Genomic DNA, 14,381 nt, shown 5'->3' with positions numbered 1-14,381 from the left:
TGAAACTACAATGAGGTATCATCACACATGTATCAGAATAGCTAAAATAGAAAATAGTGACAATGCAAATTTTGTGAAGGATGTAGAGAAACTGGATTGTTCATACACTGTTGATGGGAATGTAAAATGGTATAGCCACTCTTGAGGACAGTTTGGCAGTTACTTATAAAGCCAAACATTCAGCTACCATCTGACCATATTGCACTATTGGGCATGTATCCCAGAGAAATGAAACCTATGTTCACATAAATCTATACGCAAATGTTCACTGCAGCTTTATTTGTGATAGCTCCAAACTAGAAACAGCCGAGATGTCATTCAACAGGTAAATGCATAAACAGCTGTGGTACATCTATACTGTAGACTACTGTTCAAAAATAAAAGAGGGGGAGGTAGGGGAAGGGGTTGGGAAAGAGGTAGGTGTGGTTATACAGGGGCAATACAAGGGATCCTTGTGATGGAACTGTCAGTATCTTGACTGTGGTATTTGATACATGAACTTCAAAGGTGCTGAAATTCTATAGAGCTTAAAACACACATACAAAATGAAGACAAGTAAAAAACTTGGGAAAACTGCATAAGATGAGTGGTATGTGTCAGTATCTTTCCTTCCAAAGTGGTGTGGAGGCCCTGGAAGATCAATAGTGAAAAACAGTCTTAGTGAACAGTGTAGATGCTAGAATAGAAAGAATGAGAAATCTCAGAATAGAGATTGAAAACTGCCAGGAAATGCAGAACATTTTCAAATTTTTCAAATTAATTTATACTATACAAGCAATTCATAAAGACATTCTCCTTATAAAATGTGAAAATAGCATATAAAAGGATCAAGTTTGATATATATCTTTCCAGACCATTTTCTATATGTTGGAATGTGTATAGAAAAAACTATTTGTTTTAACATAACATTTGTTGTACTGTTCTGTAGCTATCATTTTGAATTTCCTTGTTTATTCAGTATGCCTTAGTAGGTTTTCCATATTAATGGTACATATAGGCCTATTTGGTATTTTGACTGCTGGATACTGTTATAGAGCATGGCTCTGCATAGTAATTTAGTTCATTAAACCTTTATTGATCGACATTTGGGCTCTGCTCAATTTTTCACTAACAGAAGTGATGTTACAGTGTGAAATCCTTAATACACGCATGCAGTTGTTTCTGGGGTAAACACCAAAAACTGGAATTGCTGATTGATAGGGTATGACCGTTTTAGTATTTTCATAGTATTTAGTGGTGCCAAGTTACCCTCCTAATTAGCTGTCCCAATTTGCACTCTAACCAGCACATAAGACTGTTTTCTTACAAATTCACAGAAGCTTGAGAATATCAAACTTTATATTTTTTGCTGGGTGGCAATTTAAGTTTTGGAAAAGAAAATGACCATTTACTCACTGCTCTTTCTCCCCTTCCTCTGGTACTAGTATCTGCCCCAGTGGCCTTGCTACACTGGGTTGGGGCAAATTTTAATGGTGCCTATATTAGGGAGAGGGGAAATAGTGATCTAAGATTTATACTTTTATAAGTGTCATCTGTCCTATTGACAGAGTTTGTAATGACTTCAATTTTAGGATCTCCTCCTGTTCCTGGTAATGACATCAGAAAGCTTCATGCAAATTCACCAATGGAGTTGTGGAAAAAAGTGTATGAAAAGCTCTTTCCACCAAAGGTACATACTTCTAATTCTGTTGAAACAAGAATTTTTAGCACTATTCAACAGTTATTGGGAAATGTTCCAAAGGGCCTGTTATGATAATTTTCTACTCCCATGCTCAAAAACCAACGAAACATTCACTAAAAACCTATTGTATATGAGCTTAAAAGATGTGTAAGACACCATTATTGCACCACTTGCAAAGAGAACTCCTGGCTGTTAGGGAGAGACAACATCTGAAAGGAGAGGGAGGGGGAGGACCTGGTGGAATTTGTAATGGCCCTAAGCAGTGACAGTGACAATAAAAACTCCAAAGATCAGAGTGAGTCCTCAGTGGCTGGCCGAGAAACAGGAGCTTGGTTTGTGAGGCAGGGGGTAGTCACTGAAGGTTTTGGGTTATGGGCATGACATGATTTAAAGAATTGTAATTTCAGAGTATCAACACGCTAAAAGATATCAAGGACCCTGCAAGAGACCCTCAGTACGCTGAAAGTGAAGTTGATGAAATGAGAATTCAGAAGGATCAGGTATGACCCTAAACATATACTTTATTTCATCTTGAGTTTTATCACAGAAATACCCCTAGAGTTCTATAGATTTTTCTCAGTTAATTTACCATTTTTTTTTACTTTTAAAATTAAATAGTATGTCTTCACTATACAAAAAATAAAATTCTGATGAGTATACAGAAGGAATTAAAAATCACCATAATTCTACCACCCAGCAATGACTTAATGTTCATATGTCCTTTTTGGGTTTTCCAGTTTATTTTATGTTAAAGTTGCTTATGTTATCTTGCTGCTGGGGAGACACTTTCCCAATATTCTTTTTTTTGTGGGATTATTTAAAAGGTTTTGTTTTTTATTAGGATATTCAGGTGTACCTATGCTTTTCTTGTGGCAGAAAAATTAAGGAGTGCCCAGTCTGAAAGCACATAAACCAGCTGACAAAACCCAGGCTCTCTCAGGAAGCTGGTTAAAAGTGGAGACATTTCACATATGCCCAGATAACATGGTTTCTGATACACAAGTTTGATGTAAGAATACAGAAGTTAGTCAATTCAACATGGCCCAATATTCGATTTTTCTCAGATATCCTCTTAGTTTGATAAAATGTGCCACTGTGCCGAATCTAACCTTATATTAGTAAGCATTATAAACTGATGCTCTGACAGCCTCTCAGGTGGGATTCGTAGAACTGTGTAATGTGAGAAGTCACACTGCTGCAAGGATAACCTGAACACAGCCTTCCCTGGGAGCAGTGACCAGGGTATTGTTCTCAGCACTACCCTTTTCCCTTCAGGGGCCCTAGAATTAGTAAGCAAAACATTTTATTTAAATATAGTCCAGAAGACTTTTGAAAAATATGTCATGAATATTTAGAGGGTTTTGTAGCTGTAGCAAAGTGAGAGTCATGTTGTAGGAACAGTAAAATGACCTTATGTAACCCGAATTAAGTATGCAGCTTGGCTATGGATTAGTTGCATGTCATCCCTGAATTAATATTTATCTAGAAGTCAATGACTAACTGCCATTATTGATAACAGTATCTGTTTATATTGTATAGTGATCCCTTCTATGATGTTTATATACATAGGTATTATTAAAGAGCTAGGATATTCAGAGCATTGTGAGTTTTCATATTCAAATCCATCTTCTCTAACTGATCTAAAACCATAGGAATTCTAAGTGGAACTGGAAAGCAACCCCAATACCCACATTCTTCACTCAATTCTTGTACCTCACTAATTACTATACTCTCTTGCCTGCGTGATTTCTTTTTTTTTTTTAACATACCTGGAAAGTTACAATATCCCAGTTTTGCCTCTAGGCCAATTTCATTCATGGTGTTTTAATAGATGAATTGCATTCATTTCAGTTTGCACACTATGTAGTATCTTAACATAATTTTATGCTTGTTTTAAAGTTACCTTCATGATTACCAGTTGATGCTCAATTATTTAACTGATATCCACATCCAAATTCTAGCATTCTAATACCCCAAATTTTAAATTGCTATTATTTCATGTTCTTCCAAAATAGTTTCAGGGCCTTATGGTTGTTTCTAACTGTGCACTGATATACACAGAAGCTGACTTAGGTATGAGAGAATTCTCCACAGGTTAATTTTGAAAGATTCCTATTAATTTTCTTCTGAACATTTAAAACTAACATTTTCAATTTTTGTACAGGCTAGATAGGTAGTATCAGCTTTATTAACACAGTCTGTAAAAGAATTCATCTGCATTAAGTGAAAATCTAGCCAGCTGTCTACAACTCTTATCTTCACATGACCTATCTTTTTTATCTTTTAATATGATTATTGTCATATAACATTTTTCAGTGAAAATAGCATTGTAACCTTTAGATCTGATTTGATTTGCCATTTGGAACAATAATAATATTCACTTAAAAGAAATGTACCTCTCAGGGGTTTCCACAATTACACAAAAGTATGTTCTTATTTAAAAGCTATCTGTAAATGCTTAAAGAAGTCTATACTGTGTGCTACATGTCTGCATATCTTTAACCCAAATAGTTACTTCTTATTCTTACCCTTCTTGGAAGGAAAGATAACATCCTGTTTCACTAAAATATAATTGCACACGAGTGGAAAACTGGCCCTGTGCCTGCTTAAGACCAGACATGATCTTCCTTTTGACTCCTTGCTCATGCCCAAACCCTGTTTTTAGTGGCTTAATTGTCAAGAGTAAAACAGAAAATAAAGTCCAAGGTCTTTAAGCTTTGGCAGTGAAATTAGAGCAGGTCACTTCTAAGATGGAGAGGCTGACTCATGAGTTCCATTCAGTTCCTCCAACACTTCAGCCTTCAAAAAAGGCCCCAGTCGTATGTAATTATTAGGCCAGAAAGATGTGTCCATCCTCTGCTCCAGAAAAACTCTCTTGAGCTACACTTCTATTAAATAATCCTGCTGGTGTGGGGAAAGCACCAAACCACAGTATTCCATAATACCTTACTGTAAGTCCTTGGTAGTAAAACATGTCATTTATGATGGTTGTCCAGAATCCCTCTTGCTCCCAGTCCCCACAGATGCAGGGAAGACCTCTCAGAGGACTGACATCAGTTCTCGCAGGTTTGAGGGGCAGCCTTAAGACCCTTTTCACCTTTCCTGCAGACTGTTCTTCCTAATGAGTTTTCTTTCTCTAATTACTCAAAGTTCTCTATTTGTCATGCTTCACATGGGCTCCAGAAAATACTTTCTCAGTATTTACTATTTTTTAAAAGCCCTCTAGTTTTATAGCATTTCTGTTTTTAAGGGAATGTGAATATAGAAAGCACTTGCTGAACCCTTCTACTTCTTTTCTATATTTTTATTGTGAAAGAAAGCAAAAAAAAGGGAAAAGAAAAAAGTTTGGATGAACAATTATTTTTAAGATCTCCATCAACCATATGTATCTATTTTGAGTCCTTATCTTCAAAAAGCAACTTGTTTATAATCCCTAGTCCTGTAATTTAAACACACACACACACACACACACACACACGCACGCACACACACTGATTCACAAGTTCAGGGTGAAATGTTCTTACTATCCTTCATTGAAGATTCTGTTTTAAGCATGAGAAGCCTGGTCTGTTTATATTTGAAAACTTCAGAGGTTTTCAAGAGGCAGGGTGGAAACCTTTCTTGGTTTTGCTTTACTTTTAAAATGGTTCTCTAAAGCAGCCAAGAGGAATTGCCGTATAAAGAAAACCCTCTTGCTTGCTATTCCTTTAAGGCATCATCATATTAGCTTGAGTTCACATGATAGCAATACTGAAGATCTAATGGACATGGTGAGTTCTGTAACCTAACGATCTTCGAAACCCTAAATGGTAGATAACTGGTGAACTGAATTGATTTCATTTAAAAAAATATATCAAACTGTAAGACTACTTTGGAATTATTACTCTAAAAATTCTTCTGAAGTCTTTAACTGTTACTGAAGTAACAGTTTTAAAACTTTTAACATTTAAATTTTAATAACTTAGAGTATAAGTATGAAAGAGACAATCTGCAGTTTTTCTGAAAATGAGAATATAATTTTCTTTTCATAGCAACAGTGAACTTCGGTTATGTTAGCCAAAGGGCAATGACTGCCTTATCTTGCAGAGTAACCTCTTTTTGCTTATCTGGAATAATAATATACTTTGTACTGTTATTTAGAAATAGAACAACATGTAAGAGGTCAGGAGGCAAACTCCTGAAATGATCCCTTTTGTATATCAATCCTCTCATGCAGGATTTCCACCCCTACTAAAATTTGTCTTCATGAATTGTGAAAGTAGCATACACTCATTGTGGAAAAAAATTCAAAATATATGGAAGTATATAAAATAGAAAATGGAAGTGTCCTGTCCTGCCCTCTCTCCACCTGTTTTGTTTTTTCATTGGCTCATGTGACTACTATTATTTTTGTTGGCTGCCTATGAAGCCACATGTAAATGACTACTGATGTATTTAATCATTCCTTACTTGGAGATATGTAAGTTGTCTCCAGTTATGTGCCAACATTCATAGTGAATATCCTGTTTATATACTTGTGCTCTTCTCTATAATTCTATGATAAATTTCTAAAGGCACAATCACTGGGTTAAAGGATATATATGTTTTAAATATGGATGCTTTGCTAACTTCAAACAGGTTTTGATAAGAGTTGGACAGCAAACAATTAAAAAGTATCACTTTAAAATACTTAAGTATAACAAACACCCTATTTAATTAGTTGAAAGACAATTCGTGTTTACTATATAGTATATAATTTTGATTAAAACTTTAATAAATTCATCTCTAAATGCTGCTTAGGTTACACAGAAACTGAAAACTATGTTTCTAGAAAATAATTCCGAAGTATAATCATTTACAAAATAATCATCAAGCAATTTTAAGAATGATAAAGCTACAACGTTATTCCTTAAAAAGTGCTAAAGCAGTTTTAAGGTACCTAGTTTAATTTTTAGATTTTTAAGTAATACATTTTTTTGTTTTAGGAACTGGAACAGTACAAAAGAAGTTCTTCAATGTCTTGGAAACAAATTGAACTTGATTCTTGAACCTAATTTGACTATCACATATTTATTTCTTCTTTCCCAAACACAATATTATTTTATTAATTAACTATTATGGTAATAAATGAAGAAAATAAAGATGTGTGATTTGTTAAAGGAAAAGTGGAAGGTCTTGTATTAGTGTAACTCCCTGGATAGTTTTATATCTTTTAAAAGGGGGGAAGATTGTGTAATTACATGTAATATTCTTTAAAAAGTTAAAAGAATCTCTAATGTCTTCCCCTAACATGTGTAAGTAAGTACAGGATACTCAGTTTCTGCATCTGTTTTCGGGAATATATGAAAGAAGAGCATTTAGTAACAGTTATAACGTTCTGTGCTCATACTGGACACATTCCTTCTCTAAGGAGTTCTCTGCTGTGTCTGGCAGAAAACTGGAATGGGTTTATTTTCTCAGCTTTCATCGTTTTAGTAACAGTGGGGCATCCCGAGCACCTGTGGTACTGATTTAACGTGCACATTCCTGAGTCCCACACCCAGAGATCCTGAATCAGTGGGTCTGGAATGGGGCTCAGTAATCTGTATTTTTAATCAGTTTTTCTGGTGATTCTCACCTACTCTTTGGAGTATAACTTTTTGAAGAACAGGCAAATTTAAGGAGACATTCTATGAATAAGTAAGCCAAAACTTCATGAATTGGTAATAACCAAGATCATTTCCAAGGGGGAATAGCAAGCCTTGTTAATCCTGTAGATTTGTGTACCTGCTAGCCAGGTTCAATTTGGAGTAAGCATAATTGCTCTCATTTACCAGGAACATCATTTAGTCTGTGTCTTCTATTTCTCCTACAATATATGTCAACTATAATATGCCATGTACCTAGCTTCAAATAAGCACACTTAACCCCAATAACACTGAGAGGAATGAGTGATATCTAAGTGGATTGCTAACTACCTGATTATTGCAATGAAATGCGACTTCCTAAACTAGTAATTCCAACACTCTTGACAATGGGGTTTTCAGCATGTTTTCATGTCTTAGGATCAGACAGGCAACCTAACTATGGAGAAAGAACTGTCTTTAAAATAATTGTGAGCATTATGAGCTCAGAAATATCACTGATATGGTGGGAAGAAATAGCCTATTCCACAATAGTAATAGACATTTTTAGTATATAATTTGATTTTTTTTACACATTGCTGCCCATTTTGGGGAAGAAACAGGCTATTCCACAATAGTAATAAAAATTTTTATTATATAATTTGGTTATTCTGTACATCACTGTCCATTTTTGACTTAGACATAAACTGTCACATGTTGAAAGTCATTGTGTTTTTTTAAGATGGTATCACTAACATTTAATAGCTTGAAGTCACGTGCTTTGTCAATTTTCCAAATGTTTCTGAGCTAGAATGAAATTCATCTACATATGAATAGTAGAAAATGTTTCTACTTACATTGTACACCCATATCTTTAGTAAGTTGAAATCAGTGATTTCAAAAGAGGTTCCTGTGGGACTCTCTTTGAACTACTTTAATAGATTATCATCTTCAGAATTGTCTATAACTGATGTGACATATATAATCTGTAAGGCATTATGTAACTATTATACCATAATCATCAGTGTCAAAGACCTTTTATAAAAATTGACAGTACTATTCTGGTAATTTACCAATGTCTCCAGATCCTTAAATACTGTTCTAAGAAATAGAATTTTACTGTGGTTTCCTTAATGAAATGATCTTTCCTACTATAATGTGAGACATTTCAAATGCTATAATTTATCATTCTTTACAAGTTAGGTCACAGTAACTGAACAAGTTCATGTACTCTCTAAGATATTCTCACTCAAAGTTACCATGGTAACATTGCGACAGTTTCATTTCAGAGTTGTACATGAATTACTTGAAAATAGATCAGAAAGATTTCATCTCATTTCATCCCTAAAAATATGTAATATAGATGTCTGTATTTATCAGTATATCTTAACGGTTCAAGGACATGAATTCCTGATGTGTAACCCTCTTCTTCTTAGTGTAAATGTTATGGCAGCTGAGCATCTTTTCTGTAGGGACTTAAAATTAACAGCTGTTCTCTAATGTTAAAGATGTCATTTTTCACTCCATACACTTTATCTAGCAATATGTACTTTTAATTTTGTTAGTAAACTCTGCAAAAAGTGAAAAGTAGCCAACAAATCTCTAAACACATAACCAGAGTTTTGTCTGGTGTGCTGTGTTCCCAGTTCAGCCCATTCCTGCAGTTTTTCATTTAAACGCTCATTGAACTCATTGGGTACTCCAAATCAGTGTTCTTCATCATCTAACATCTGTCCTATATCCTCTCCACTTGATCAGGTACCTCTAACCTCTCATGGATATGTGCACATAAGTGTGGGTTTTTAAATGATATTGATAGCATTCTTACCCACTCCGGTATGATGCTTTGCTTCAGTCAAACCCACAACTCTCTTTTCTGTTACTTACAGTCAGTAATCATTCAGATGTTTTCTTTTTACCAAATCCTTTATCAAATGTAAGCATAATCTTTTTCACTGACCTGTTTTTCTATGTCTAGAACAAAGAAAATGAAAAGTCACACTTGTCTCCCATAACTTTATGAATTATTATTATTCACATTTTTGGAACACCTCAGTCACAATTTTCAAAACAACATGTCCCTACAAGTTGGAATAGTGTTCAAGGCCTGCATGAATCCAGTGGGCACAAATGGAGTCTTAATGGTTAAAAAACTTAAGATGTTCTGTCAAGAAACACAGACATTCTTATTTCAGACATTCAAAGCAGTCATGCACATCTAGGCACTTAAGTTCTATTTTATAACAATGTTCTTTACTATCTGCTAATGAGATGATCCCTAATTTTAAAAACAGCTATCCCTAGGATGATAAGACTTGGCGTAAATGCATATAAAAACAGAAAGTTTGTTGTGAATCTGGAGGTTGCACCCGGGAAGTTTCTCTCAATGAACTGAATTCCTTGAGTGAAGGCGCACATTGGATTAGCTGTCACAGAACCATTTGAGCTGCCTGCCAGGGAAAAGATTGACAATGTCAGATATGTTCCTTCCCAGGCGATTTAATCAAGTATTTAACGAATACCCACTAAGTGCTTAGCTCCCTGCTAAGTACCCTTCTTCATTAAGTATCTATGTCTTTCTCTAAGCTAGGCCATTTTAGACAGCCAGAACTCATTATTAGATGAAGCAACAGTGAGTGTTCTGGGTCTTGGCTTCATCTGAAGATGGAAATGTATTTGTTTTCATTTTGGGTACATATTCATCACCATAGTATAATAAAAGTCATAATCACTTATGATCACTTAGCAATGAATGTTCTAAGGTTACTGATGCTATCACCTAAGAATATTTAAAATAACTTCCAAACTCTACCCTGTTCTTTAGTTGTCTTCTCAGAGTGGCCTGGGATTTCCATTGGCCAGAATGCTCTTGTTATGCTCCCACTGCCCTCTCATGGGCTTGGGAAACAGACTTTTGCCAAAAATGGCTTTACTCAGCTATATACTATGTACATTATGGCCACTGCAACCAGCTTCAATTTTTTCTATTCAGTGGGTATAGAAACTGATTCTATCCAGGATATACTAGAGTTTACCTAGGTATACATTAGGTCTGTCATTTTCTAAAAACATCAGAGTGGCCCTAAGCTATTGGCCTTTGACAGGTGACAGACTTGACCACTTATTTTCTTTTATTTTAAAAATGAAAGAAATGTTACCCTTTATTTCAAAACAAGGTTTTAAATCTTTTTATTAAAAGATGCAGCTTTTATTTAAAAAACATATTTCCCTCAGGGAATTTTTTCCTCAGAGTAATATGTAAAAATGATATTCCAAAATAGAATACTTACCGCAAGTGAAATTCTGTCCATAGAACTCATTGACTACAAGAATCTCACAGCAATATTTTTGGAATGTAAAATAACTTAAGATTTTTAAAGGAATGGGCATATCTTCTGTGTTTCTTAAGAAAAAGAAAAGAAGAGACAAAATTCAGTAGGCTCTGGGAATATCCTACTAAATGAAAAGAAAGGCAACCTTTATGTTTCCCAAGATGAATATAGTTTTTCATCTCTTATTACAAAGATAATGTTCACTATAAAAATCTTCAAACAATATTGAGAAGGTTAAAGAAATACCACTGCTCAAAAATAACTACAGTTAACATTTTGGCGATATATATGTAACATGTATGTATGTGTTTATAAAATTTTACATAAACGGAATTAAACTCTTTATGTTCTTTCATAACCTGCTTTTTTTCAGCCAAACATGTGTCTCAGATGTCCTTCAAGTCAGTAAGCATAGCACTCCATCATTTTAAAGTATAGCTCAGTGGCCCATTATAGTAGAAACCTTAATTTAATAATCCCCTGATGATGGATTGGTGTCTAATTTTTTAAATAAACACCACTGGTATAAACATAAAACACACACACGCACACATACACACACACACACACACACACACACCTAACATTACATTAGAGGAAAATATTTATGATTAAACAGATTTGAAAGTGTTAGTATATGAATTGAGAACTCTAAGGGGAAAAGGATGGAGAGAGCAAGCAGACATTCATTGTGAAAATGAATTATGTCTCCCCACAGATTTGAAAGTGTTAGTATATGAATTGAGAACTCTAAGGGGAAAAGGATGGAGAGAGCAAGCAGACATTCATTGTGAAAATGAATTATGTCTCCCCTTCAGTCTACCTCAAGAGAAACTGTATGCTGATCTTGGGGCTTTCTTGGTCCACAATATAGCTTCTATCAATCAACAAATATGTACTAAATTGTCTCTGTTTGCAAGGCAGAAGTTTTAGGTGCTGGAGGAATTCAAAAGAAGTATCCTCCCCCTAAAGAGTTCACGATGTGGTTGGAGACATAGAGTATATATTCTTAAGACTATAAAAATACACAGTGTTGAGTGATTTGTGTCAAGGAAGTATAAAAAACCAATACCACATGTCCATGACATTCTTGTATTTAGTACTGATGGTTTCAGTTACTCCCAAGTGATCCTCAAACTCCATGACATTCACTAATTGGCAGTTTTCTAGGGCACAAAACTGAATTAGCCACATTGAGAGGCTGCTAATTGGAAAGAGTAGATAGGAATCTTGGGAGGAAGCAGGGGAAGAGGAAGGACATGTTAGGAATACAGAATGGTATGAGCCAGGCATTGCAAGGGCTGCATATGGAACTGAATGGACCAGAAAGGCTTGAGCAGAGGATTTGAAGTAGAAGCAGTGGGAAGTGAGTTTGGTCTGGGAACCAGCTGTTTCAGGACCATGCAGTAGGTTGACATTGAAGGACCATGAGAAAGATCATGCTGAAATCAGTGTTTTAAGAAAATTAATGTGGCACCAGCAAGTAGAATGGACCAGAATAAGGGCAGACTAGGAAAATCAGAAGAAAGGAGCACTTTACAGCAGTAGTTAAGTATGAGATGATAAAGACCTGGAATAGGATGGTGGCCACAAGAGAAGCTGCCCAGCTGGCCACATTGTTACCCCCCTAAGGTAGGAACCGTGTGCCTTCATTTTGCAATGCACCACAGAGTAAAAGGTCCACATGCATTTGCGGTTTGACATCAGAGAAGAAAACTGATTTGGTGACTGATCCAGTGTGTAGGCAGTCCAGAGAGAGAATAGTCATTTATTTACTCACTAATTCAATAAATGTTTTTTGCAAACCTATTGGGTCAAGGCCTTGGGCCAGCCACTGAGAACCCTAAGGATGAATGAGACACAGCTGCTGCCCCCAAGAGGTTTATAGTCTTTAAAGGTAGACTGCAACAAGAGAGGCACATGATGGGCTCTCAGAAAACAAAGGAGGCTTTCAGAGCCAGCCGTCTAGCCGAAGGAAGGATAGGCTGGCTTTCCGCAGCTGGCATAGGGCAGCAAACAATCAATGAAAACAGGAGAACCAGGCTATGTTGGGGAAGTCACTGGAGTACTTCCGAGAGGGAGGAATCATAGATCTAAATTTACTGACATGGGACTGTCCCTTATAAATGGGAAATCAGCATGCATACTCCACAACAATATAATCTCACTTCTGTTAAAGATCATTTAAAAGTCCAGCAATGTACACAACAAAATTTTCCCCTGGGTTGTGATACTTCAGGTAACTTTTACTTCATTACACATTTCTGCAATGTGTGCATTTTTCCCCCAAAGAACTTGCACTATTTTGTAAGCAGAAAGAACAACAAAGCTATTCAATTTGTGTTTAAAGGAGAAGACAGCCAAATATGCAAGTGTTATAGTCAGTCAGTCAGGAGAGGTGATGACTTGAAGGAAAAATAAAAACTTAATGACTAGGAAATTGATATGGCCTTCAAGAGGGGAGTTTCAAATCAGTGATGGGAGTGGAACCCAGGTGAAGCTTTGGGATATTGAGATTTTGCAAAGAGCCCAAGGGCATTTGTCAATATTTAGCCATTGCCTCTTCTTTTAGAACACTGAATCCCCTTTTCCTGCAAGCCAAATACATGAAATAGTGCCAGACTGATTGGAATACATAATGAATCAAATACAAAAAAGGAGATGGCTGACCAAGGTTGGGTCAGGTACTTGCTGGCTGATTCCATACCCCTAGGGTGATTTGATTTGTGCATTTTTCACTTAAGCAACATAGACAAACACAATCTAATGGTGTCATTGTAAAAAATCCTTCTTGACCGATCAAAACCTAGCTTTCTTCACTTTATACTGTCTCACCTTTATATAACTCACTACAGCTTGTGAAATGTTTTCACGTTATCTTATTTGCTCTTCCTGATCTCCTGAGGTAGGTGGGGCCAAGATCATTATCTCCATTTTATAAATGGCAATACTGATTTAGATAGAAAAGTGACTTGCCCATGGTCATGTGGCAGCCAAGTGGCAGAAGAAGTCACTGACTCCAGAGTCATTCCTCTCTCCAGGGAGCCAGTGCATCCTGGGAGAATCTTCACAATGATGTGACTGGAGCAAAGTCAAGTCTGAACTTAGTTTTCTTACCTGGATTGCTCTGAGAGTTAAATAATTAAACATGTAAATATAATTAAATATAAAAGATGCTCAGTAGCTTTTTTGTTAATTTTATTTTTAAGTCAAAAAAGAGAGCCACTTCACTCTTCCTTTGAGACCCATAGATGACTTACTAGATCCCACTCTCATCACCTATGTGCCTAGGACCACTTTCATCCTTCTAAAATTTCCCAACCTTCCTGCTACTACTTTTAAAAAATGTATGTATGTATGTGTATATATACATATTTTTCTTGGTTATACAATGATGATTGTCCATTATTGAAAATTCACAAAATATAGGAAAATATAAAGAAAGAATTAAATAAATATCACCCAAAGATAATTACTGTTAACATTTGGTGAATGTCCTTCTAGTCCTGATATTTTCTTGAGCATTCTTTTATCCTGCAGGCTCTTTTCTTATCTAACTATTTTTACTTCCTAAAAGTAACTCAGAACTGAGAACTGGAATAGAGACTAAATTCATGCTATTTAGCTTGTTAATATCTGTGAAGTTTTTTTTTTTTTTTTTTGGAGGATGGATTGGTTTTCTTCCTCTTGTTATGACTTTCTTATCACATGTGAATCATATTGATAACATGCCTAATGTGTCATTGCCTGGTTCTCAGTGTAAAGACATTTTATTGAACAAATGGT

The 14,381-nt window shown here is 35.6% G+C and overlaps 2 protein-coding genes across 5 annotated transcripts in view; one reads left to right on the top strand and one right to left on the bottom strand.

Moving 5' to 3' along the window:
- DYNC2LI1 (dynein cytoplasmic 2 light intermediate chain 1) overlaps positions 1 to 6,709 on the top strand; it is a 30,355-nt gene extending 23,646 nt beyond the window's left edge. For both annotated transcript variants that reach the window (XM_036925619.2, XM_036925618.2), the window contains 3 exons: positions 1,572 to 1,669; positions 2,089 to 2,181; positions 6,646 to 6,709. In XM_036925619.2, the coding sequence (XP_036781514.2) occupies positions 1,572 to 1,669; positions 2,089 to 2,181; positions 6,646 to 6,708 (254 nt within the window). In that variant the 3' untranslated portion in view covers position 6,709. The remainder of the gene's footprint in view (positions 1 to 1,571; positions 1,670 to 2,088; positions 2,182 to 6,645) is intronic.
- A 26-nt stretch (positions 6,710 to 6,735) lies between these two features.
- ABCG5 (ATP binding cassette subfamily G member 5) overlaps positions 6,736 to 14,381 on the bottom strand; it is a 32,395-nt gene continuing 24,749 nt past the window's right edge. For 2 of the 3 annotated variants that reach the window (XM_036925615.2, XM_036925617.2), the window contains exons 12-13: positions 10,554 to 10,666; positions 6,736 to 9,713 (exon numbers count right to left, since the gene is read on the bottom strand). In XM_036925615.2, the coding sequence (XP_036781510.2) occupies positions 9,520 to 9,713; positions 10,554 to 10,666 (307 nt within the window). In that variant the 3' untranslated portion in view covers positions 6,736 to 9,519. Of the gene's footprint in view, positions 9,714 to 10,553; positions 10,667 to 11,327; positions 13,723 to 14,381 lie in introns of those variants that run through there. The other variant, XM_036925616.2, reaches the window with a different exon arrangement.

The sequence above is a fragment of the Manis pentadactyla genome, chromosome 2, assembly GCF_030020395.1.
Source record: "Manis pentadactyla isolate mManPen7 chromosome 2, mManPen7.hap1, whole genome shotgun sequence".
Lineage (NCBI taxonomy): Eukaryota > Metazoa > Chordata > Mammalia > Pholidota > Manidae > Manis > Manis pentadactyla.
This window is presented reverse-complemented; position numbering and strand designations above follow the sequence as displayed.